The 26,464-nt window shown below is 43.0% G+C and overlaps 1 protein-coding gene across 1 annotated transcript in view; it reads right to left on the bottom strand.

The window, feature by feature from the left end:
- The window catches only part of LOC126161266 (uncharacterized), a 322,839-nt gene that overhangs the window by 31,203 nt on the left and 265,172 nt on the right, over positions 1-26,464 (bottom strand). Inside the window, exon 14 of the mRNA XM_049917005.1 lies at positions 19,056-19,151. Within this exon, the coding sequence (XP_049772962.1) occupies positions 19,056-19,151 (96 nt within the window). The remainder of the gene's footprint in view (positions 1-19,055; positions 19,152-26,464) is intronic.

The raw sequence follows: 26,464 nt of genomic DNA, 5'->3' as shown, positions 1-26,464 counted from the left end.
TAGATAAGATGATCGAATGGGGAGTGATTGAAAGAAGTACGAGTCCATACAATAACGGTTTGGTCATTGTAGCAAAACGGGATGGTAGTGTGCGTATTGTGATTGACGCACGCACGTTGAATAGGGTCGTTCAACGTGAAACAGACAGACCAGAGAGTATGGAGGAGGTTTTGCAACGTTTTCATGACGTTAAGTTCATGACTAGCCTCGATCTGACGGCTAGTTACTGGCAAATAGAACTCGAAGAAGAATCTAGGCCATACACTGCCTTCTTGTTTGCGGGCAGGCGTTATCAGTATAGAGTACTGCCGTTTGGACTAAATATATCTGTGTTCGTATTCATCAGGGCCCTAGATAAGGTGCTAGGACCGGCTTTGAGTTCAAGATTAACTGTATATGTTGACGACCTATTGTTGGCCAATGCCACTTGGCATGACCATTGTGACCTGTTAGATGAAGTTTTTAGAGCATTGCGCCGTGGCGGAATGACTCTAAAGCTAAAGAAATGCGAATTTGTGAAGCAGGAACTGAAATTTTTAGGGCATGTAATTACCACTGCTGGTATTACGAAGGACCCAGAGAAACTAGAGGCAATAAGGAATTGTCCTCCACCCAAGTCTAGGAAACAGTTAAAAAGTTTTCTAGGGTTAACAGGATTTTACCGCAAATTTGTAAAAGGACAAGTGTTTAATGATGAAAATTTGAATAACCTCTTACGCAAAAACGTTCCGTTTGTGTGGACTGACGGGTGTCAGGCCGCTTTCGAGAGATTAAAAGACGAGTTGTTAAGATCTAACATACTATTTCATCCTGATTTATCGCTACCCTTCCATCTGGGAACGGATTCGTCCAATTAATGGGTGGGGGTAGAACTGTTCCAAGAAGTTGGTGAAGGAGAGGATAAGGAACACCGGACGATAGCGTTCGCGAGTCGAACTTTATCAAAAAGTGAGCGAAACTACACGATTTCTGAGAAAGAGTGTCTCGCTATCGTGTGGGGATTCAAGAAGTTCAGGGGTTACCTATGGGACCGTAAGGTGATTATTCATACGGACCATAAGGCGCTCACTTATCTGAAGGATTGTAAACTACTTCACGAAAGACTGACTAGGTGGTCGCTGTATTTACAGCAATTTAACTATGACCTCTGTTACGTAAAAGGGATCGACAATTGCGTAGCGGATGCGCTGTCGCGGTTGCCCGAATCTAATCAAGATGTATTGAAAGATGAGTCAGATGGAGTGGTCAAATTATACTATTTTAAAGAAGTTGAGGGACGTAAATTAGTAGTGAACATCTGTAAGAATCTACGTCGTCATCAGAACGAGGACGGTTGTTTAAATATGGTGAAAACCCGATATGACGAAAGGAGTCCAGAAGGAGAGAAATTAAGAAAGTATTACAAGATATACGATCATATCTTGTACATATGTAAGGGTGAAGATAGTAATATTTGGCGGGTATGCTGGCCCACCAAATACGTCACGGAAATAATAGACTACTACCATTTGGCGTATGGTCACTGTGGACCAAAGAAATGTACGGAGAAGCTGAGTGAAGTAGTGCATTTTAACAACATGTTAAAACGCGTTACTGACAGAGTGAAAACTTGCGATTTATGTCAGAAGGTGAAGGTTACCAACTCTACGAGTCGTGGTCCTATGCAAAGTATAAGGCCTTTGAGTTACCTTTGAGTTACTGTGCGTGGACTTGTACGGACCATTGCCCAAGTCATCAGGAAACTTTGCCTACATTTTAGTAGTGCTAGAAGCTTTTTCCAAGTTCATCAAGCTATACCCGATTAGGAAAGCTACAGCCAAAGCGGTCTATAGCAAGCTTGTGAACGATTATTTTGTTCATATTGGCAAGCCCAAGGCGATTCTATCAGATAATGGGGCACAATTTACTTCTAAGTTGTGGAATGAAGGCATGGAAAGTAATGGGGTCGAGGTGATCCATATTTCAGCTTACTGTCCGGCTGGGAATCCCGCTGAGAGGTATATGCGCGAGCTAGGCCGACTTTGCCGTACCTATTGCCATCACAATCATAGGGCATGGGGCAAATATGTAGCAGTATTTGAGAGAATTATGAACACCTTGAGACATGAATCGACGGGATTTTCTCCAGAGGAAATCCTGTTGGATGACAGAAGTAAAAGTTTAGTGGAAGAGATAATCAAATTCCCTCCACGGATTGACATTAGTATTGGTGTGAAAAAAGATCGTTTGCGAGAAGTAATGAAGCTAAAAGCCGATGCTCGCATACGTCGTCATGACGCTAAAATGCGTTTTGCTAAGTTTGCAATCGGAGACTTAGTACTTGTAAAAGCTCATGAGAAATCGAGCGAGATAGACAATGAAATCTCTAAATTTAAGTTTGTTTATAATGGACCATATAAAGTCATTGGTATACCTCACACAAATGCTTATTGCTTAGAGTATCCAAGCTCTGGAAAACGATTAGGTATACGGAATATTGTAGACTTGAAATTGTACCAACCTAGGATCGATTAATACCACACAATGGGTAATTTGTACAGTATGTAAATATAGAGTGTAAGATTTAAGGATGTGCCATGTTACGATGCTTTTGCCTGACCTAGAGGTCATTAATGAAGTTGTAATTAATAAGTAATTAATTTTGACTAGATGATTTAAGAGTAACTGATTAGTAATCATCTGAAAAATCCAAGCTGCTAGTTTAAGTTTTCAGCTGAGTCACAGTAGATTAAGCAATGTAAATATGATTTTGTAACTTTCTGTAATATTTCATGAATGTGTGTTTTTATTAGTCATTGCCGATGTACTTAGACGCTGTTTTAAGTTTCAGGCTAGTACATGCGTGTGATGATGGACAGTGTTGAGTTATCCACTGTGATAGTATTAAGGGACTCCTTGAGATTACTCGGGAGTGAGTTTTTCCTAAAGAATTCAGTCAAACGGACGTTCTGGAAACGCCGTTACAAGGGCGAGTGAGATCAAGCGTGCCGCACCGGCGGGCGCAACAATAATGGAAAGACCGAGCCGCTGTCGGCTCTTGTGTCGCTGTCGGCTCTTGTTCCGCTGTCGGCATTCTTTGTACTCGCGAGTACGGAATGTGGAGTTGCTTTTCTTCCCGGACAGCTGATGTGAAAGGATTCTGCTGTCAATATTTATGTTTTATTTTATCTGCTGTATATTATTTTCTTGTTTAGCGTTAATTGGACATGACGAGAATATTAATTATGAAAAGGTTACATAAAATTGTGTATTCTATGTAATTAATTATTAGTTTGCGTATTTTGATATACCTGTTTTTTATGACCATGTACTCTGATCAATTTTGCAAATAGTATTCCATTTCTTATAGTGTTACGAATTTTAATGATTTTGGAATAGCTAAACCATTTTCTATGTTTTCTATGAATTTTGATATGTTGTCAACCTGTTTTATTTTGTGCAAGATGACAGAGTGGAATAAGATTAGGAGTGTCTCCACTCAATTATTATTGTCTAAAAATTGGTTTATGATTAATTAGACGAATGCTAAATTTTTTTGATGTTTTGAGCATATGCATTTCCGCTGTTTCTTTTTTGGGACATTTTCTGAGTCTGTTTACGTTACACGAACATCCTCAGACAATGTGGGGCACGTGTAACGCCGGAAATGCATATCCTCCTATTTCCATCTATTGTACTATTTTTTTTCCTTGCTTTGTTACCTCAAGATATGACATTTCTGTCTCTTTATATATTGTAATTGTTTTACTGTTTGTATATATATATTTATGCATTTATGTTGGTTTGTTTCGTAAATATTATTTGTATTTTTACGCTGGGTCTTGCCTAGGGAAAACTGCTATCGAACGATTACGTCGATAGGTCGTGTGAAGAATCAAAGTGTGTAGGATCTTTGGTAGTGTTAACTCTGCCGCGTGGAGCGCGGGCTGAGCAGAAGGAGTCTGGCGGGAGTGGCGAGTGGAGCAGGTGTGTTGTGTGACGCTCCCGCGAGTTGCCGCGCTTTCGGGGTTTGGCAGCATGTAATTGCGCTCGACTTGCGATGATAGTTTCTGACATGGTGTAGCGGACGGGAAACATTAACTAGCGCACATCAAGAGCCCGTTTCGTCTGGTGACCGTGTCGAGAAGAAGGCGCGCCAACATCCAGCTTCTGCAACAGCGACGGCCGACAATGAGTGACTGTCGCCACCTCCTCGATCGACGGCTTCAAACCTTCAGTCAACCATCAAGGAAGACTGGAAGCAAGTAAAGTTTTAGAACTGTATGGCAGACCTCAGCTTTTCAAACTGTACCATTTTCGTAACTATAATAACAGCAACTTAGCATGAACCTTTGTTGCTCATTGTCCCAATTGCATTACCAAGCAGGGTCCCTTCCTTTTCCGAAATGAACCCGAGTGTCGTTGAAATTTAAACGCCAGCACTAAAGTAATATAGCTAATTCTATTTCACTGCTTTAATTTCAAAGTTCAGTTAGCTGGCTACAATATTCAGATTACACAAGCACAAATTAAGAGTGCGAGTTTTGTTATCGTATTTTAGCTTACCTGTGACTGCAGCTCAGCTTGGTACGTACTAAATTTTACTATTGTTAATTGTTCAGAATCATTTAATTCAAGTTCAAAGTTAAATCTCTTATTTCCAAATTGCGTAGATTCAAGTAGTTTTTTGAAATGATTGTTGAGGTAGTCCAAGACTAACCGTATTTTACTGAATTTCGATGTGCTTCAGAAAGAAAGCTCACTATTAACTTCAGTCACTAAATTAACTTTCGATTTTCCGGTTTTATTAATTCTTTGCTAAATTAAGTCAGGGTGTAGCGAAATTTATTACTTCTGACAAACTTTCAGTTTTCACACTACACGTGTCAACCTTCAGTTGCCACGCTTCTAGTGCTAATTATATGTGTAATAACCTTTCTTTTTCAGTTACTATAGTAATTGTCCTTAGGACTGGCGACCGTGATTTCCCCCAAATCTCAAATACCTAATTACCGCTAGTTAATTGTTAACGTAACGGCTGCACATTTACTTTCTTTATTAACTTTACCCCTTTTCAAAATTAATTTCCACCAGTTTCATTAGCACATTTCCTTTCATTTAGATGTAACCCTTTCCTCCCTCTTTACCGACAGCTTAACTTCGGTGACGATTGCTTTTCCAAAACTCCCATTAGGTACACGCGGTTTCATCTTTCACTGTCATTAAGGTCGGTAAGTGAGGGGGAGGTTACAAGGTATCGAATATATTGCTTCCCCCTACTTATACCTCCCGAGGAGATCACGAATGTAAAATTAGAGAGATTAGACCGCGCACAGAAGCTTTCAGACAGTCGTTCTTCCCGCGAACCATACGCGAGTGAAACAGGAAAGGGAGGTAATGACAGTGGCACGTAAAGTGCCCTCCGCCACACACCGTTGGGTGGCTTGCGGAGTATAAATGTAGATGTAGAACAATCATCCGCGCAATGTTCGGTATGTGTACGCTCGTCCACATTTTTCCAGCCGTCGATAATTATGACGACACATACGTTGTAGAAGTATGCATTTTGGCTCATCAGGAAATGTTCCATATCACAAATCAATTCGTCACCTTCTAGGACAGTGATTCCTAACCTGGTGGTAATCACCCACTTAGGGAGAATATGTAATTTTCTGAAGGGTAAAAACAAAATGGTTCAGTTGTGTTCCATTCACGAACTAAATAACTGCATGCATGAAACTAAATAATTTTTATAAGCTCTTTACTATAATCATTTATCTTCCTCTCATAGGCCAACCACTACATACATACCTTGCTCTTTCTACCAAGCCACACAGACAGTAAAATGAGACATGTACATCACATATGCTGAAAAGTCATGAAAATGAGAATATACTTGAAATTACTTCACTATTCACTTAAAAACAATAAACGAAATAACTTATAGAATAATATAACAGTAATTATGCAATGTCTACTGCACTGCTGTGTTACTAGCCTTTTCTCCACAGCTTCACCCATGTACGCATTCGACACATGTATTGAACACAGCTCCTCCTCCTCCCCACTCTCTGTATCTCTTCGTTGTGTACATAGTTCCAAGTAGTCAGCGCGTACACAACTCCCCCACTAGAGCGCGCCCCACTAAGCACAACAGTGCAGGCGCAGCACTCGTCTGTCTCCGCACTACGAGATGGTGCTGTCTTAGAGACGGACCAAATTCTACTTCCGCCGATCCGCGTATTAATATGTAACGCAGCCAATGAGATTGCTGTTAACATAGAACCTTTTCTCTTCGTGGATCACACTCACGCAGTGATACCTGAACGCGCAAGGTATTATAACGAGTGTACAGACCTCTGATTACTCAGTCTGCATTAGTCTGCATTAGTCTGTACCAGTCTATAGTCAAGTTTCAGTCTGCGCCTAATAAGATTATCATATTCCTGTAATAGCCATGAAGATAAATGAATAGCCACTTTGTCAAGTATCAGAGGTATGTGAGAATAAGATTATCATACCAAGACCAAAGAAACTTCAGATTGTCAATTGTAAATAGCATCCAGAATCAAGTTAAGTAATTTTATGATTTTTATTATTTTAATAAATGTGTGTGAAAATTAATCAAGTTCTGTTTAAAGTTGGTCACCGTCAATCTGCTACTCTAAGCGTTTCTATCATCTGACCTAACAGCAGAAGATAAACACACCACGACAAGACAACGAGACATATTGCTGACACTCGCCTACTTCGTCAGAGTGACAAGTCAAATAATCTGCTGGTGTGTGTACCGGATGTCTTACAGTACACACACCACACTTTGTCTCATCCTTTCCCTTTCTTCGTCTGTTTCCTCCACCCTCTCCCTGTGACCATATCTTCTGCCATCCCTTCCCTCTGATCAAATCCTCCTTGCCCTCACTCTTTCCATCTCCTGATCCCCCGCTACCTTTCCCACCCACCCAGCCACTATCCCTCTAACTTTCCACCTCCCTCTCTTTGCCCATTTCCTCCTCCCCCCTCCCTCTATCCATAACCCCCTCTATTCATCTCAACATGTGCCCAGCCATGCTTATCAGCACATGTAGCCCCTGCAGTACAGTTTGATGAAGCAAGTCAGTATTACTCCTGCAAAACGTATGTCATACAGGGCAGGCTAAATATAATAATTCAAAATAATTTCTTTGCCTCTGGCATACAAGCCGCCTTGCAAAGCACGTCAGTAAAGGAGGCAAATACTGCTCCAACACAACATGCCTGTCATGCAGGGCACCCTACGTGTTGGGGTGCAGAAAACCATTTCCAGCCCGTAACATGTAGGTTACCATCTGGCGGGCTGATATTGTTTCAACACAACAAGCCTGTCTTGCAGGTCAGCCTATATGCCAAGAGCTGAAAAAATATATCACAGCCTGTATTTCTGGTCCTATTGGAGCGAGGAGTTTATAAACCCAACAGTGCTGATACTTAAGTATTCTGCTGTTTCTTTTCCAAATTTGGTTGAAATCGATACAGAGGTTTGGAAGGAGATCCTAGACATACACATGTTGATGCACTCATATATATATATATATATATATATATATATATATATATACACTCCTGGAAATTGAAATAAGAACACCGTGAATTCATTGACCCAGGAAGGGGAAACTTTATTGACACATTCCTGGGATCAGATACATCACATGATCACACTGACAGAACCACAGGCACATAGACACAGGCAACAGAGCATGCACAATGTCGGCACTAGTACAGTGTATATCCACCTTTCGCAGCAATGCAGGCTGCTATTCTCCCATGGAGACGATCGTAGAGATGCTGGATGTAGTCCTGTGGAACGGCTTGCCATGCCATTTCCACCTGGCGCCTCAGTTGGACCAGCGTTCGTGCTGGACGTGCAGACCGCGTGAGACGACGCTTCATCCAGTCCCAAACATGCTCAATGGGGGACAGATCCGGAGATCTTGCTGGCCAGGGTAGTTGACTTACACCTTCTAGAGCACGTTGGGTGGCACGGGATACATGAGGACGTGCATTGTCCTGTTGGAACAGCAAGTTCCCTTGCCGGTCTAGGAATGGTAGAACGATGGGTTCGATGACGGTTTGGATGTACCGTGCACTATTCAGTGTCCCCTCGACGATCACCAGTGGTGTACGGCCAGTGTAGGAGATCGCTCCCCACACCATGATGCCGGGTGTTGGCCCTGTGTGCCTCGGTCGTATGCAGTCCTGATTGTGGCGCTCACCTGCACGGCGCGAAACACGCATACGACCATCATTGGCACCAAGGCAGAAGCGACTCTCATCGCTGAAGAAGACACGTCTCCATTCGTCCCTCCATTCACGCCTGTCGCGACACCACTGGAGGCGGGCTGCACGATGTTGGGGCGTGAGCGGAAGACGGCCTAACGGTGTGCGGGACCGTAGCCCAGCTTCATGGAGACGGTTGCGAATGGTCCTCGCCGATACCCCAGGAGCAACAGTGTTCCTAATTTGCTGGGAAGTGGCGGTGTGGTCCCCTACGGCACTGCGTAGGATCCTACGGTCTTGGCGTGCATCCGTGCGTCGCTGCGGTCCGGTCCCAGGTTGACGGGCACGTGCACCTTCCGCCGACCACTGGCGACAACATCGATGTACTGTGGAGACCTCACGCCCCACGTGTTGAGCAATTCGGCGGTACGTCCACCCGGCCTCCCGCATGCCCACTATACGCCCTCGCTCAAAGTCCGTCAACTGCACATACGGTTCACGTCCACGCTGTCGTGGCATGCTACCAGTGTTAAAGACTGCGATGGAGCTCCGTATGCCACGGCAAACTGGCTGACACTGACGGCGGCGGTGCACAAATGCTGCGCAGCTAGCGCCATTCGACGGCCAACACCGCGGTTCCTGGTGTGTCCGCTGTGCCGTGCGTGTGATCATTGCTTGAACAGCCCTCTCGCAGTGTCCGGAGCAAGTATGGTGGGTCTGACACACCGGTGTCAATGTGTTCTTTTTTCCATTTCCAGGAGTGTATATATATACACAGGGTGAGTCACCTAACATTACCACTGGATACATTTTGTAAACCACATCAAATACTGACGAATCGATTCCACAGACCGAACGTGAGGAGAGGGGCTAGTGTAATTGGTTAATACAAACCATAAAAAATATCACGGAAGTTTTTTTTTAACACAAACCTATGGTTTTTTTTTTTAAATGGAACCCTGTTAGTTTTGTTAGCACATCTGAACATATAAACAAATACGTAATCAGTGCCGTTTGTTGCATTGTAAAATTGTGTCTGTGTCCTATGTAGGATCAGATGGGGCATTGTCGTGAAAAAAAAAAGAAACACACCCTTGCATAGTGATACATCCGTCTTTCTTTCATGATGATTAGGCGGCTGAAGAAGTAATCTGGACTGGTCTGAAATGACAGCAACATTTTTGCCGCCTTTGCGGTTCGGTGCCACTTTTGATGAGTATGAGCAGTCAGTGGGCGGCGCCTTTTTTAAAATGCCATGTAAGATGTTGAAAACTCGTTCATGGATGGCTCTCACGTTTTCCAGTACAGTCTCCATTGAGATACGCCGGTCTTGTGGCGTCCGGACTCCATTTCTCTTACGATTCCTGGCTCTTCACAGGGAGGTAGGTCCGCCACTTCGTTCTTCGTCATCCGCACTACTTCCACGGCACTGGAAGTACGTGCACCACCCACCCTTTGTCATATGATGGTGCACTGTTGGCGTACGCTTGCACCGAGTCGAACAAAAAAATCCTCGACGGCACATCTCTTGGCGCAATTTACAAACACAAATCCCGTTTAGTCGAACAATATTACTGGGGTACATCCGTACTTACTTACATGTTACAAGGCTGCTGACAGCACTGTTTTCAGCGTGGTGTTTATCAACGTCGGTTGACTGGCGCGCGTCAGTGCTTCGCTGAGGTATATTATATGAGAACTTTGAACGACGGACAGTCTGTATTACCGACATGTCAGTTATGTGGCACGCTAGTGCTGAGCTCGATTACACAGAGCGTTATCAACACACCTGTGCGTTGCTCGTTTGATTCAAAAATCCTGACTATTACTGCTTGTAGCTAATTCAACTAGATATTATACTTTCTATTATTGTACTAGTTTTAAATGCGACCATATGTGGTTAGGGTTTACCGTAACTGTTGTAAGTAGGCTATTTAGGTTTTCTTATTGGTAACGCCACCTAGCGCTCTGTATGAAAATCACTGGCTGTGCTGTGTGCAGTCTGTAGCTAGTTTGCATCGTTGTCTGCCATTGTAGTGTTGGGCAGCTGGACGTGAACAGCGCGTAGCGTTGCGCAGTTGGAGGTGAGCCGCCAGCAGTGGTGGACGTGGGGAGAGAAATGGCGGAGATTTGAAATTTGTAAGACTAGATGGCATGAACTGCTATAAACACTCCTGGAAATTGAAATAAGAACACCGTGAATTCATTGTCCCAGGAAGGGGAAACTTTATTGACACATTCCTGGGGTCAGGTACATCACATGATCACACTGACAGAACCACAGGCACATAGACACAGGCAACAGAGCATGCACAATGTCGGCACTAGTACAGTGTATATCCACCTTTCGCAGCAATGCAGGCTGCTATTCTCCCATGGAGACGATCGTAGAGATGCTGGATGTAGTCCTGTGGAACGGCTTGCCATGCCATTTCCACCTGGCGCCTCAGTTGGACCAGCGTTCGTGCTGGACGTGCAGACCGCGTGAGACGACGCTTCACCCAGTCCCAAACATGCTAAATGGGGGACAGATCCGGAGATCTTGCTGGCCAGGGTAGTTGACTTACACCTTCTAGAGCACGTTGGGTGGCACGGGATTCATGCGGACGTGCATTGTCCTGTTGGAACAGCAAGTTCCCTTGCCGGTCTAGGAATGGTAGAACGATGGGTTCGATGACGGTTTGGATGTACCGTGCACTATTCAGTGTCCCCTCGACGATCACCAGTGGTGTACGGCCAGTGTAGGAGATCGCTCCCCACAACATGATGCCGGGTGTTGGCCCCGTGTGCGTCGGTCGTATGCAGTCCTGATTGTGGCGCTCACCTGCACGGCGCGAAACACGCATACGACCATCATTGGCACCAAGGCAGAAGCGACTCTCATCGCTGAAGACGACACGTCTCCATTCGTCCCTCCATTCACGCCTGTCGCGACACCACTGGAGGCGGGCTGCACGATGTTGGGGTGTGAGCGGAAGACGGCCTAACGGTGTGCGGGACCGTAGCCCAGCTTCATGGAGACGGTTGCGAATGGTCCTCGCCGATACCCCAGGAGCAACAGTGTCCCTAATTTGCTGGGAAGTGGCGGTGCGGTCCCCTACGGCACTGCGTAGGATCCTACGGTCTTGGCGTGCATCCGTGCGTCGCTGCGGTCCGGTCCCAGGTCGACGGGCACGTGCACCTTCCGCCGACCACTGGCGACAACATCGATGTACTGTGGAGACCTCACGCCCCACGTGTGTACTTCGGCGGTACGTCCACCCGGCCTCCCGCATGCCCACTATACGCCCTCGCTCAAAGTCCGTCAACTGCACATACGGTTCACGTCCACGCTGTCGCGGCATGCTACCAGTGTTAAAGACTGCGATGGAGCTCCGTATGCCACGGCAAACTGGCTGACACTGACGGCGGCGGTGCACAAATGCTGCGCAGCTAGCGCCATTCGACGGCCAACAGCGCGGTTCCTGGTGTGTCCGCTGTGCCGTGCGTGTGATCATTGCTTGTACAGCCCTCTCGCAGTGTCCGGAGCAAGTATGGTGGGTCTGACACACCGGTGTCAATGTGTTCTTTTTTCCATTTCCAGGAGTGTATATATATTATGATTATTAAGGTAAATACATTGTTTGTTCTGTATTAAAAACTTTCATTTGCTAACTATGCCTATCAGTAGTTAGTGCCTTCAGTAGTTTGAATCTTTTATTTAGCTGGCAGTAGTGGCGCTCGCTGTATTGCAGTAGTTCGAGTAACAAAGATTTTTGGTGAGGTAAGTGATTTGTGAAAGGTATAGGTTAATGTTAGTCAGGGCCATTCTTTTGTAGGGATTTCTGAAAGTGAGATTGCGTTGCGCTAAAAATATTGTGTGTCAGTTTAAGCATTGTCTTTTATAATTGTTCTAAGGGGACGTTTCACTGTTACTAATACCGAATGAAACAACAAGTTTATCGTTACTACACGCTGTTTATTTTTTTCCACAATGCGTTTCGAAGGTTTAGATCTCTGTCATCATGTGGACTGAGTGGATTAGTATGGCATGTATGTGTTGTGCCACGACGTTCTGGTGTGACCTGTGACACTATATAGACAAGTGATAGACAGTAAACCTCGTCCCTACCACCCACTAGTGGGCGTTCCAGCTTTCATGGTGGGCGGTAAGCGGCAAGGGTTTGAAAAAAATTCATTAGGTTTTCAAAAGATTTTACATAACGTATTTGGTAAGTAATTATTATTATATGCTTTAACTTGTTGTTACTCTGCTTTATAATTTTGTAAACTAAAGCTACCTCCCTATTGTATAAATCACTACTGCTGTGGAACTGGTGGGCGGTTAGAAAATTCTGCTACTACTTTACAGCAGTGGGCAGTACGTAAAAAAGTTTGACTACCCTCTGGTCTAGAACTGTCTACTATACAGCCCCTGAAGATGGCAATTAAAAAAGTTGCTGGAACGTTGCTGGAGAACAACGCACTGACTCGGCTGTCAACCCGAGAAGATTTTATCAGTGCCAAAGATTACTCCAAAGTCTTAACACAAGTATGTGATATATAAATCCACACAAATTCAGGTGATGATAAAGGTTTAAACATTCGAAATGCTTTCTGGAGGTAAATAAACAGTGCCTAGTAACAGTAGACTTGTTTCACTCGATGTTGTACTAGCTGTTTACTGATTTGTTTTTAGAACTTCAGTTACATAACTGTCAGAAACAGCCACCTCGTTTTGGGATTCATTAAAGGACTGTAGCAACAGACTATTGGCGGTGAAATGTTAGAATGCATTCCGCTGGGAAAAGCATGAGAAGTACAATGATTTGCCTACTGGAAAGCAGACAAACCCAGGAAGATTTTAAGGTTTTTTTAATTTAAATTGCTAACTTTCTCAAACAAATCACACAATAAAAGTATCGATGAATGACAACTGAAGTTAAAGGAAGAGTACTGATACTGTGGAAAACAAGGAAAGCAATCAGATTTTTGTGTAATAGAACATTTCATGATTTTACAAACGTAAATGTCGTTTGGACGTAATGGTAGTAAACGCGCGCGTCACCTCATCTTTCTACAGTGATTGTAGGACATGTCTGTCTTGAAGTTACGACTCCTGATACATTGATACAGTTAGAAAAAAATCTCTTTTCAAGCCCATTTGTTAACCTGTCGACAGGCATAACTTCTTGTAGCTACTTCTTCGATGTTAAGGCTCAAAATATCCCAAGAAAAGAAACAATAGTGTTCATTTATTAATTTTTTGGTCATTAAAACGCAAAACGTAACAACAGTGATCAATTTTAATTGGAAAATCGCCATCCACTTGAATGCAAAATTGTAAATTTTTGTATCTTTACCGCTTAGGCCTGTAATCCCAAAAGCACACTCTACAGCACACCCTGCACAACAATGTCTTTGATTGTACAGGTAGCATTCTTTAGTTAAGTCCTTAATTGTAAATTGTCGCAGATATCGTTTCAGCAAATCAGAGGCATCGTCTCCAAAAAATACAAAGGGTTCGGTTAGACGTGACAGGAGATACACCAGGTGTTAGCACCTCATACTGTTTGTCCACAGGTGACCGGCTCTGATCTGTCCTCTCCTATGATGCACCGCATTCGTTTCAGTGATTGCAGCAACGCAGAGGCGAAGGCAGGCCAGTTAGAGTGCAGTAAACAGGTGTTAACAATATCCCAAAAACACGGAGTGCTCCGGACACGTAGGAGAGACCCACAGCAATTTGAAGTCCAGTGTTATTTGCCTGTGCGGCTTGGTGTTTGTGTGGGGAAAAGTCGTATAATAAATCTAAACGTTCTGGGTTCAGTTTTCGGTCAGTCCTACTAATTTTTCCATCACATTTTGTTCTTTCATTTCTCTAAATGGCATTTACACGTGAAGAATGCGAACTGCAACGTGGTTTAGACTCCAGGTACTAAATGCGTACTCCAACAAAACACTCGATGTGATGTCTGGTGAGAACAGCAGAATCTGTGTCTCAAGATGGAATGCGATTCTGTATCGATATTCACCTGTTTCCGCCTACTACCAGCCGTAGCTCAGCATGAAATAAAGTTTCACTACCATTGTTATCTCATATCTATACTACTGGTCATTAAAGTTGCTACATCAAGAAAAAATGCAGATAATAAACGGGTATTCATTGGACAAATATATTTATACTAGAACTGACATGTGATCACATTTTCACGCAATATGGGTGCATAGATCCTGAGAAATCAGTAGCCAAAACAACCACCTCTGGGCGTAATAACGGCCTTGATACGCCTGGCATTGAGTCAAACAGAGCTTGGATGGCGTGTACAGGTACAGCTGCCCGTGCAGCTTCAACACGATACCACGGTTCATCAAGAGTAGTGACTGGCGTATTGTCTCGAGCCAGTTGCTCGGCCACCATTGACCAGACGTTTTCAATTGGTGAGAATCTGGAGAATGTACTGGCCAGGGCAGCAGACGAACATTTTCTGTATCCAGAAAGGCCCGTACAGGACCTGCAACATGCGATCGTGCATTATCCCGCTGAAATCTAGGATTTCGCAGGGATCGAATGAAGGGTAGAGCCACAGGTCGTAACACATCTCAAATGTAACGTTCACTGTTCAAAGTGCCGTCAATGCGAACAAGAGGTGACCGAGACGTGTAACCAATGACACCCCATACCATCACGCCGAGCAGTACGCCAGTATGACGATGACGAATACACGCTTCCAATGTGCGTTGGCCGCGATGTCGCCAACCAAGGATGCGACCATCATATTGCTGTAAACAGAACCTGGATTCATCCGAAAAAATGACGTGTTGCCATTCGTGCCCCCAGGTTCGTCGTTGAGTACACCATCGCAGGCGCTCCTGTCTGTCATGCAGCGTCAAGGGTAACCGCAGCCGTGGTCTCCGAACTGATAGTCAATGCTGCTGCAAACGTCGTCGAACTGTTCGTGCAGATGGTCGTTGTCTTGCAAACGTCCCCATCTGGTGACTCAGGGATCGAGACGTGGCTGCACGATCCGTTACAGCCACGCGCATAAGATGCCTGTCATCTCGACTGCTAGTGATGCGAGGCCATTGGGATCCAGCACGGCGTTCCGTATTACCCTCCTGAACCTACCGATTCCACATTCTGCTAACAGTCATTGGATCTCGACCAACGCGAGCAGCAATGTCGCGATACGATAAACCGCAATCGCGATAGGCTAAAATCCGACCTTTATCAGAGTCGGAAACGTGATGGAACACATTTTTCCTCCTTACACGAGGTATCACAACAACGTTTCACCAGGCAACGGCGGTCAACTGCTGTTTCTGTATGAGAAATCGGTTGGAAATTTTCCTCATGTCAGCACGTTGTAGGTGTCCACCGGCGCCAGCCTTGTGTGAATGCTCTGAAAAGCTAATCATTTGCATATCACAGCATCTTCTTCCTGTCGGTTAAGTTTCGCGTCTGTAGCACGTCATCTTCGTGGTGTAGCAATTTTAATGGCCAGTAATGTACGTTGTCTTCGCTATGCTGAGTTTTCTTTTGTGTGTGTTGCGTCTGATTTCATATACAAAACAACAACATGCTCAACTCAACGCTATGTGCTAGCGGAGTCGCACTAACTTTGAAGCGAGGAAAACTTGTTATTGCCGTTCGGGCGTCGTTTCGGGTAGCCTCCATCAGCCAGTCTTAACAGAGTGCCTGAGAGCGTTCTCCAACAACAGGCTGGTGCCACCTCCTTTAGGACCACGCCTATTACAGCAACGATGGTGCATACCACTTCTTCAACATAAGGACAGTTTTATCTATACAACTTGCCAAAAAAAGGCCCTCTGTTTGCTGTTATCCACATGACATTATTAATGATCATGTAACAAGTGGCTTACGAGTCAAAATCCTTGAACAGTCATAAGTAATCTCTTAAGGAACTCACATCCAAAACACCTTTTTCTATTGCGTATTACACTGGAAACACAAAATTTACTAATCAAATCAAATAATCGGCAGGATAAAGCAAGTTTTGTGGTTTAACTGGGTTTTGCTAGTAATCTCACATCTACATCTACGTGATTACCCTGCTATTCACAATAAAGTTCAATGAACCACCTTCAAGCTGTCTCTCTACCGTTCCACTCTCGAACGGCGCGCAGGAAAAACGAGCACTTAAATTTTTCTGTGCGAGCACTGATTTCTCTTATTTTAACGTGATGATCACTTCTCCCTATGTAGGTGGGTGCCAACAGAATGTTTTTGCAATCGGAGGAGAAAACTGGTGATTGAAATTTCATGAGAAGATCCCGTCGCAACGAAATACGCCTTTGTTTTAATGATTTCCATTCCAATTCACGTATCATATCTGTGGCACTATCTCCCCTATTTCGCGATAATACAAAACGAGCCGTCCTTCATTGAATTTTTCAATGTCATCCGTCAATCCCACCTGATGCAGATCCCACACCGCACAGCAATACTCCAGAATAGGGCGGACAAGCGTGGTGTAAGCAGTCTCTTTAGTAGATCTGTTGCATCTTCTAAGTGTTCTGCCAATGAATCGCAATCTTTGGTTTGCTGTACCCACAACATTATCTATGTGATTGTTACAACTTAGGTTATTTGTAACTGTAATCCCTAAGTATTTAGTTGAATTTACAACCTTCAGATTTGTGTGACTTATCACGTAATCGAAATTTACCGCATTTCTTTTAGTACCCATGTGAATAACTTCACATTTCTCCTTATTCAGGGTCAATTGCCACTTTTCGCACCATACAGTAATCGTATCTAGAACATTTTGCAATTCGTTCTGATCATCTGATGACTTTACAAGACGGTAAATGACAGCATCATCTGCAAACAATCTAAGAGGGCTACTCAGATTGTCTCTAATGTCGTTGATATAGATCAGGAATAACAGAGGGCCTATAACACTTCCTTGGGGAACTCCGGATATTACTTCTGTTTCACTCGATGACTTTCCGTTTGTTACTACGAACTGTGACCTTTCTGACAGGAAATCACGAATCCAGTCGCACAACTAACGCGATATTCCATAGGCAGGCAGTCTGATTAGAAGACGCTTGTGAGGAGCTGTGTCGAAAGCCTTGTGGAAATCTAAAAATATGGAATCAATTTGACATCCCCTATCGTTAGTACTAATTACTTCACGAATATAAAAAGTTAGTTGTGTTTCGCAAGAACGATATTTTCTGAATCCGTGCTATGTGTCAATAAATCGTTTTCTTCTAGGTACTTGATAATGTTCGAGCACAGTATATGTTCCAAAACCCTACTGCAAATCGACGTTAGTGATATGGGTCTGTAATTCAGCGTATTACTCCTACTTCCCTTTTTGGACGTTGGTGTGACTTGAGCAATTTTCCAGTCTTTAAGTACACATCTTTCTATGAGAGAGCAGTTGTATATAATTGCTAATGTATCAACATACTCTGAAAGGAACTTGACTGGTATACAATCTAGAACGGAGGCCTTGCCTTTATTAAGCGATTTAAGCTGCTTTACTACACCGAAAATATCTACTTCTATGTCTCTCATCTTGGCAGTTGTTCTTGATACGAATATTTACTTCGTTTTCTTTGGTGAAGGGGTTTCGGAAAACCGTGTTTAATAACTCTGCTTTATGGCACTGTCATCAGTGACCTCACCGTTGTTATCGCGCAGTGAAGGTACTGATTGTGTCTTGCCACTGGCGTGCTTTATGTATGACCAGAATCGCAGAGGAGACCTTCGTTATTCTTTTTTTTTTATTTGGGCTATGAATGCAACATCTAAAACAAGGACACATGATGGTACTACATACGGAACTGACCAGTATTCGTTCACATTCGGCACCCATTTGAGGAAGACAGCAGTAAGTACAAGAATAGGAAAACACGCTGTTGAATATAAATGTTACTTCCTACGCTCCAACATGAATCTGTCTGAGTACGCAGTGACGATTCAGAGCAGCATCATTAGTGCGTGAGGTGATGCATTGGTTAGACGTTGACAGTCTTTTCTAAGAGTTCAAAATACCATCAAGTCATCGAAATTTAAGTTTTCATTTTTTCCGTTAACCATTTAAAGCAATTTTTTGGGATGATTCCTTTGAAAAGATCACAATCAATTACCTTCCATATCCTAGCCCTAAACAAGCTTTTGCTAATACCCTGGTCATTGACCGGACGTTAAACCCCACTTTTCTTCCTCTTTTACTTTAACAGTATTTAAATACTGGCTGACATTACTTTATTTCACAATAACACTTTTAAATTTTTGTCAGATTTTCTAGCCTGCAAATTACATACCACTTTGAAAATGCCATATTGCAAATGTCTTCGAGGCGTCTCCGACGAGCCGGCCGAAGTGGCCGTGCGGTTAAAGGCGCTTCAGTCTGGAACCGCAAGGCCGCTACGGTCGCAGGTTCGAATCCTGCCTCGGGCATGGATGTTTGTGATGTCCTTAGACTAGTTAGGTTTAACTAGTTCTAAGTTCTAGGGGACTAATGACCTCCGCAGTTGAGTCCCATAGTGCTCAGAGCCATTTGAACCATTCGTCTCCGACGGCTGTTCAATTACTAACTCTGAAAAACACTCTCAGCCTAATAAATTAAGTTTCTGTAACAGTTATTGAGAGTTCTACAGTGCACCAAATAGTGGAAGTACGCAGAATATGACAACAGTTGCGCTCGTCCTAGAACTACTGAGAAACGTAACGGAAGTTTTGTTAAAACTCAAGCACTCCATAATTGTATGTGTAAATATAGTGACAGAATATGATGTCTATGACAATAGATGTTGAAAACAATTACGCATCTACTGTTTTGGAAACATTAAATGGTACTTACATCTCACCAGCCTTGGTTTGTAATTTGCCCTTCATCTTGCGTTCTGCTTCCTGCACCGCTTCTTCATAATGTATCATGCTTCTGCCTGGAGGTAACCTGGGACCAACATTGAAATAGATATATATTACATATTTATGTTAAGTTTTTATGGATAACTGAGAATTTATTACAAGCTTTAGAAAATGTTTCATACGCAGCAAGCAAACAGTTTTACCACAAATTAAATATGAGGGGCACCCAGTTAAGTTTATTCTTACATCGTACCATTAACTTTTATACAGGTCTACATATTAAATTATGTTCAACCTCTCAGAAAACATTATGGTGTAAGTCTGATACTATACACTCACGAAAACTTCCCTACTGAAATAGTGAAAAAAGGCTTCACAGTATACATGTTTTCCGCCCTGTTGTTTCATTCCACACCATAGAAATGTAATGATGCAGGATTTGTCTGGAAGTTATGAAAGAACAGTGTCAAGATTTAGTAGACTACGCATGAACCAAACGCTACAGTTGCTTTGCAAAAACAGACATAATGTCTTATGGGATAACAGCAATCAGTGATTTTATAATGTTACTTAAAATCCGTCTTGATTGCAAAAAATTTTTTATTATTCATATGAGCGGTTTCGGTTCATTCCCATCTTCAGATCTGTAAAAATAATTATACTAATTTACTATTTCACGGAAGAAAATGTTTTTGATCCTATCTAATCAACATCAAATGTACCAGAACGTACCTGATATTTCAGTTACAGGAGTAACCCGTCAAAATCCAGCGACTTTCACATGCTACGTCACATAAAACTGGTTGGCAGAGTGCACGTCATTTATATTAATTATAACACTATTACCGACAGGTGGCGTCTGGTACATTTGTTACATTCCATTTGTACATACTGTATTCAGTAGATCTTTTTTATATTAAAAATATTTGGTTAAAATATGTAGATGTCAAAGTTAAAATCTGTACTTGTCAGGATTAAAAAACAGTAAAATTATCATTTTTATACGATCTAAAAGCATAGGGCGATTTATATATCTATGGTGCTGGTGTGAACTTGTTTACCTCTACGGTCTGCTTCCGTGGTTCCCGCCATTTTGGTGTTGTGTCGCGGTGCGCTCAGTCGTCTGATGTCCATCGCCGCGGGCAAGAGGGCCGCACAGGAGGGCCCCGTCAACGACGCCAGGCGCTGCACGCGTCTTCCGGCTTCTCCACCGCGCACCATCTCTCATCCCTCGGCCTGGATCTCCAGACGCAACAGTTGTCATCTTAGTAGGTCGTCATAAATGCTAAAATAGGCGTTATGATTGAATTCGTTTTGCTCACTGAGGATTAAATCCGGATCTTTATCGATTGAGATCATTAAGAACAATCTCCTCACTCATGGTAAATTGGCACTGGGGGAAGTGATAGAACTAGTGGAAATGTTGGAACACGTCTTGTCGTTCAATTACTTTACTTTCAATGGTAAAATTTATCAACAGAAAGACGGGCTGGCAATGGGGAACAGTTTAGCTGGGACGCTGGCTGACATTTTTGTAAATCACTTAGAAAACAAATTCTTTGATGAAAATCCTAATATCGCTGAGAAAATTGTATATTACAGGAGATATGTTGACGACTCCATTTTATTATACAAAGGAGATAAAAATGATATCGAAAACATAGCACAAAAAATGAGCTCTCAACACCCGAAAATTAGATTCACCATGGAATTTGAAGAAAACAACCGTATAGATTACTTAGATTTAACACTAATAAAGAAAGATGGGAAGCATGAATTTAGCATATTCAGAAAACCTACGTGTACAGATCTAGTTATCAATGAGCGCGCTCCTGTCACCCACCGCGATACAAATGGGCATATTTTACTTCGATGGTATACAGGCTACTAAGATTGCCACTAAGCCAACAGGAAATAGAAAAGGAGTTACGTATTTTAAAACAAGTGGCCGTAGCGAACGGATATACGTGTAAGCAGGTGATGAATATTTATAGGACGATAAAGAAGAGGCGTATGGAACAAACAGAAGAAAGTCAAGTAGCAGTTAAGAGGAACAACAAGAAAAAATATGTAGCCCTCACTTACAATGGAAGAATTGCAGACAAAATTGAAAGATGCTTTCGTAAATCCGACGTTAAAATAGGGTTCCGAACAAATAACACGTTAAAATTGAAGCTCCGGCATAGAATATGTAATAGTAGGAATAAATTTCAGGATTCAGGTGTATATAAGATCAAATGTAATGTCTGCTGTAAACAATATATAGGACAGACTGGTAGGAACTTTGAAACCAGATTCAGGGAGCACACCTACTCTCAAAACAAAACAGCTTTTGGGGCGCATATGGCTGCGACAAAGCACTCAGTCACGAATATTGAAAACAATTTAGAAATCCTGCATAGAGCTCATAAGGGGCGTTTTCTTAACATTTTGGAAGAGATCGAAATATACACCCACAAAAATAAAGATCCGAATTTAATCCTCAGTGAGCAAAACGAATTCAATCATAACGCCTATTTTAGCATTTATGACGAACTACTAAGATGACAACTGTTGCGTCTGGAGATCCAGGCCGAGGGATGAGAGATGGTGCGCGGTGGAGAAGCCGGAAGACGCGTGCAGCGCCTGGCGTCGTTGACGGGGCCCTCCTGTGCGGCCCTCTTGCCCGCGGCGATGGACATCAGACGACTGAGCGCACCGCGGCACAACACCAAAATGGCGGGAACCACGGAAGCAGACCGTAGAGGTAAACAAGTTCACACCAGCACCATAGATATATAAATCGCCCTATGCTTTTAGATCGTATAAAAATGATAATTTTACTGTTTTTTAATCCTGACAAGTACAGATTTTAACTTTGACATCTACATATTTTAACCAAATATTTTTAATATAAAAAAGATCTACTGAATACAGTATGTACAAATGGAATGTAACAAATGTACCAGACGCCACCTGTCGGTAATAGTGTTATAATTAATATAAATGACGTGCACTCTGCCAACCAATTTTATGTGACGTAGCATGTGAAAGTCGCTGGATTTGGACGGGTTACTCCTGTAACTGAAATATCAGGTACGTTCTGGTACATTTGATGTTGATTAAATAGGATGAAAAGCATTTTCTTCCGTGAAATAGTAAATTAGTATAATTATTTTTACAGATCTGAAGATGGTTCTGAATGAACCGAAACCGGTCATATGAATAATAAAAACTTTTTGGTAATCAAGACGGATTTTAAGTAACACTACAGTTGCTTGATTGAAGTGGAGGAAGAGGGGGAGGGAAAGATTACCATTGGGATTTAAACATCTATTTTTCTCGTTTCTCACGTCTTAAATTTAGTCTCTTCCCGCAGATTTATTGGCGGATCTTGATAGTCCGCCCCCGGTAGCTGAATGGTCAGCGTGACGGATTGTCAATCCTCTGGGCCGGGGTTCGATTTCCGGCTGGGTCGGGGAATTTTCTCCGCCCAGGGACTGGGTGTTGTGCCTGTCCTCATCATCATCCTATCATCCTCATCGACTGCAGGTCGGCGAAGTGGCGTCAAATTGAAGGACCGGCACCCGGCGAACGGCCTGCCCGACGGGGGCCCTAGCCATACGATTAAATAAATAAATAATACTAAATTATGATTCTTCATACTATTTTGCTTAGTCAGCGAAGAAAAAATTCTGACTACTTGCAAGTTTATTAGTTTCGGCAAACAACTACCTGTTGAGTCAACATTTGCATCATGTCCAGACATTAAGTGTAATCACGAATATAGGAAAGTGAACAACGATAATGTGAACAGTTACTGTACGCGATCACCAAGATTTGAAGATAATGAAAAGTTACGCAATTAAATTACTTAGTCACAGTTGTACTATCATTATGTGTAGATAATAGGTCAGATATAGGTTGCAGTCTCAACACCATTTATGTTGTTGTTGTCTTCAGTCCTGAGACTGGTTTGATGCAGCTCTCCATGCTACTCTATCCTGTGCAAGCTTCTTCATCTCCCAGTACCTACTACAACCTACATCCTTCTGAATCTGCTTAGTGTATTCATCTCTTGGTCTCCCTCTACGATTTTTACCCTCCACGCTGCGCTCCAATACTAAACTAGTGATCCCTTGATGCCTCAGAACATGTCCTACCAACCGATGCCTTCTTCTGGTCAAGTTGTGCCACAAACTTCTCTTCTCCCCAATCCTATTCAATACCTCCTCATTAGTTATGTGATCTACCCATCTAATCTTCAGCATTCTTCTGTAGCACCATATTTCGAAAGCTTCCATTCTCTTCTTGTCCAAACTAGTTATCGTCCATGTTTCACTTCCATACATGGCTACACTCCATACAAATACTTTCAGAAACGACTTCCTGACACTTAAATCTATACTCGAAGTTAACAAATTTCTCTTCTTGAGAAACGCTTTCCTTGCCATTGCCAGTCTACATTTTATATCCTCTCTACTTCGAACATCATCAGTTATAACCATTTATATGTACCCTGTATCCTTAAGCAAGGATACCTTTCAACTGACTTCAGTCTAAGAAAGGCGCAGCTTTAACACTAGCTGCTACAGTAATTTTTCCATGAGTGATTCCAGCACTGACCACTACACTGTCACCTATAAGCTTTGCCAGCCTCCCCTTTCCACACATATTGACGTGCAGGCCATGTCTAGTGAAACCCGATCTACTGATGGACTCAACTGGCACCACTGGAATGTGAGCCACGACCTCCACCATCAGTGCATTCTCCAGCCCCTTGTTAACAAGCCTAACAGCGGCACTGACATGAGGCCAATCATGAAGCCGAAACAGCTGCACGAAGTGCACGTTAGTGCCACCAGTTTGAGTAGGTATCTTTACCAGATCACCACCTATATCGCACTCCCGTCCCTATCAAGATTACTCCCTGCTCCACCTACAAACACTACCTGATCCTCTTTCGTAAAATGCCTGTATAACTTCCCCACGTTAACATTCACCTAAGCCAATCCTGCACTAGCTTCACAAATGCTGGTGGCCTTCTACTCACTCCCCAACACTTACTGCAACTGCTGACCCACACTTCTGCCATGCGAACTACCTAGCAGCAGAACCTTATTCTTTCTGTGAAAATTTCCAACTGACAGGCTCCTTAACTGATGAGGACTGCTGCATGTTTCCTACACCTACAGCTGCAAGATGCTCCTCTCCACTCAACTCTGACAATTGATCATCAATCTATTGGTTATACGCAAAGTACAACTGTCTAAATATCTCCTCCTCCCAGCTGCCTTCTTACCAACTGCCAGTTCCCATACCCCAGCGGCCTCCACCCTCCTTAATCTATCTCCTTCCTCCTCTGCGTCTTGTAACTGCACCTGAGCGGCACAGATCTTATGCTCCTCCTCCTCTATCTACTTATTTCTGATACAAATTCTGCATTTCCAGGAGAGAAGCTCGCTAGAATGCCCAATGGTTTCCCCACTGCATTCCCCCTAATGAAAATACTTTGAACAAATCTCACACCGTAACCCACTACTCACAAATCAACGACAAAGCCCAGACTTCTCACTAATGGTAAAATTTTAATAGTTACTGCAAAAACTAAATGTCTGCATTACATAAGTGCAATTTACTAAGAAAGCAACAACTTTTATTAATACTTCTAAACCACAACTAATACCAATACCTGCAAAAACTAAATATCTGCATTACATAAGTGCAATTTACTAAGAAAGCAACAACTTTTATTAATACTTCTAAACCACAACTAATACCAATATCACCAAAGCTTCACACAATTTCTTATCTAAAACAAAAAAATCAACTGACCACTGGAACACTCAACGAAATTAAACACAGTGAAAATTATCGGCTGCACATTTTAAATGTACCAGCGGTTTTAGAGCATTATATTTAAGTATTGAGTTATTATTAGATATTCTGTACATGAACTAGTTAGCAGCCCGCTTATACACCTTAGAGCAAGGACTGAAAGGAAAATGAGACACGTTGAAACTTGGCGATAACCAATATGTTAGCAATGGTAACTGCATGTAGGTGGCACAATAAAAGGTGTCAGATGGGCCCATCATTCGATTTCGTCACATACCGGATTTGTCCAAAGCATTTCATGTCGACTTTCCCCTCCCCCCCTCCCCTTTTTTATTTTTTAAGAGCTCCAGTGACATAGCAATTGTAGTGTCAAAATTGCATGTTATTAAACGTTTCAGTTTCTGTTGGTAGGACCGAGCGCCAATTACATCAGCATTTCTCCAAACATGCCTCCGCCCATGGCTAACAACAATCTTGTTATACAGATTTTTGTTAATTTTTTTAGCAACTGTTTTTGAAGAATGCCCATGTGAAGAAATAGCACACAAATACTGTTATCCAAGATGGCGGGAAACATATGTTCGCCATGAGGTCTGGGTCTAGTACACAGTACCACCACCAGAGGGTGCTGTCATCAGTTCTATGGTGTAATCCAAGATGGCGGTCTGGACTAGGGGAAAATGGCGGGAAAAGGACTCTGCCCATCTTTATTTTGCAGGCAGTGTCTCCACCATGAGGTCTAGAGTCCAACTGACCAAGTACACATTACTACGACCAGAGGGTACTGTCATCCCTCTTGTGATGGAGTCCAAGATGGTGGTCTGGAGGGGGAAATAGCGCGAAAATGACTCAGCCTGTGCTGGGCTGCTGGAGAGAGTAAGGAAGGAGTGGACTTTATTTATTTTGGAACAATTTATTTAGGGATGGAGTATATTTATCACACTGATATGGAACACATGCTCTGACATGCTTGGGCTCATGCCACACAGCCCACAGACCTGTAAACTACTCCTAAATAACGCTCTGCAGACACACGAACAACTCCTAAATTACCGAAATAATTTCAGTACAGATATGCAATGTCCTCCTAAATAATGCAGTACACAGATGTGCAGACACAAAATCAACTGATGAACTGTCCAAATAACGCATAGCTCAGCCTACAGACCTGTTCGTAGAATAATGCAACAGACACACAATCAACATGCACAAGCACCATCCAGTAGACCACACAGGAGGCTACCTGCAGAACTGACACAGCCATCAGCTGTCAAACCACACACAGATGCCCGTATGGATCCTGCAAGCATGAGGTTGTGACTTCCCTATCATACTTGGTACCTGAGAAATTTTCTGGTCTGTATCTTTGGAATTATGTTGCGCGAGCGATCGGTAGGCTACTGCTGCGTGCAGACCATGCGAAAATACAGTCTGGAGATTTGTGTAGAAAAAAGCAAGCAAGCGAGCAAGTCCGGACCAGAAACAATATCTCGTTTGTGTCGACGGGAATGAGCCTGAATTTGTAGAACAGTTCTGAGAGTGACTTTGATCCACTGAGGGCACTCTGGTCACCTGGCGGCC

This window comes from Schistocerca cancellata, chromosome 2 (genome assembly GCF_023864275.1).
Source record: "Schistocerca cancellata isolate TAMUIC-IGC-003103 chromosome 2, iqSchCanc2.1, whole genome shotgun sequence".
In the NCBI taxonomy this organism is placed as follows: domain Eukaryota; kingdom Metazoa; phylum Arthropoda; class Insecta; order Orthoptera; family Acrididae; genus Schistocerca; species Schistocerca cancellata.
The sequence above is the reverse complement of the archived record's forward strand: the minus strand, read 5'-3'. Positions and strand labels throughout refer to the sequence as shown.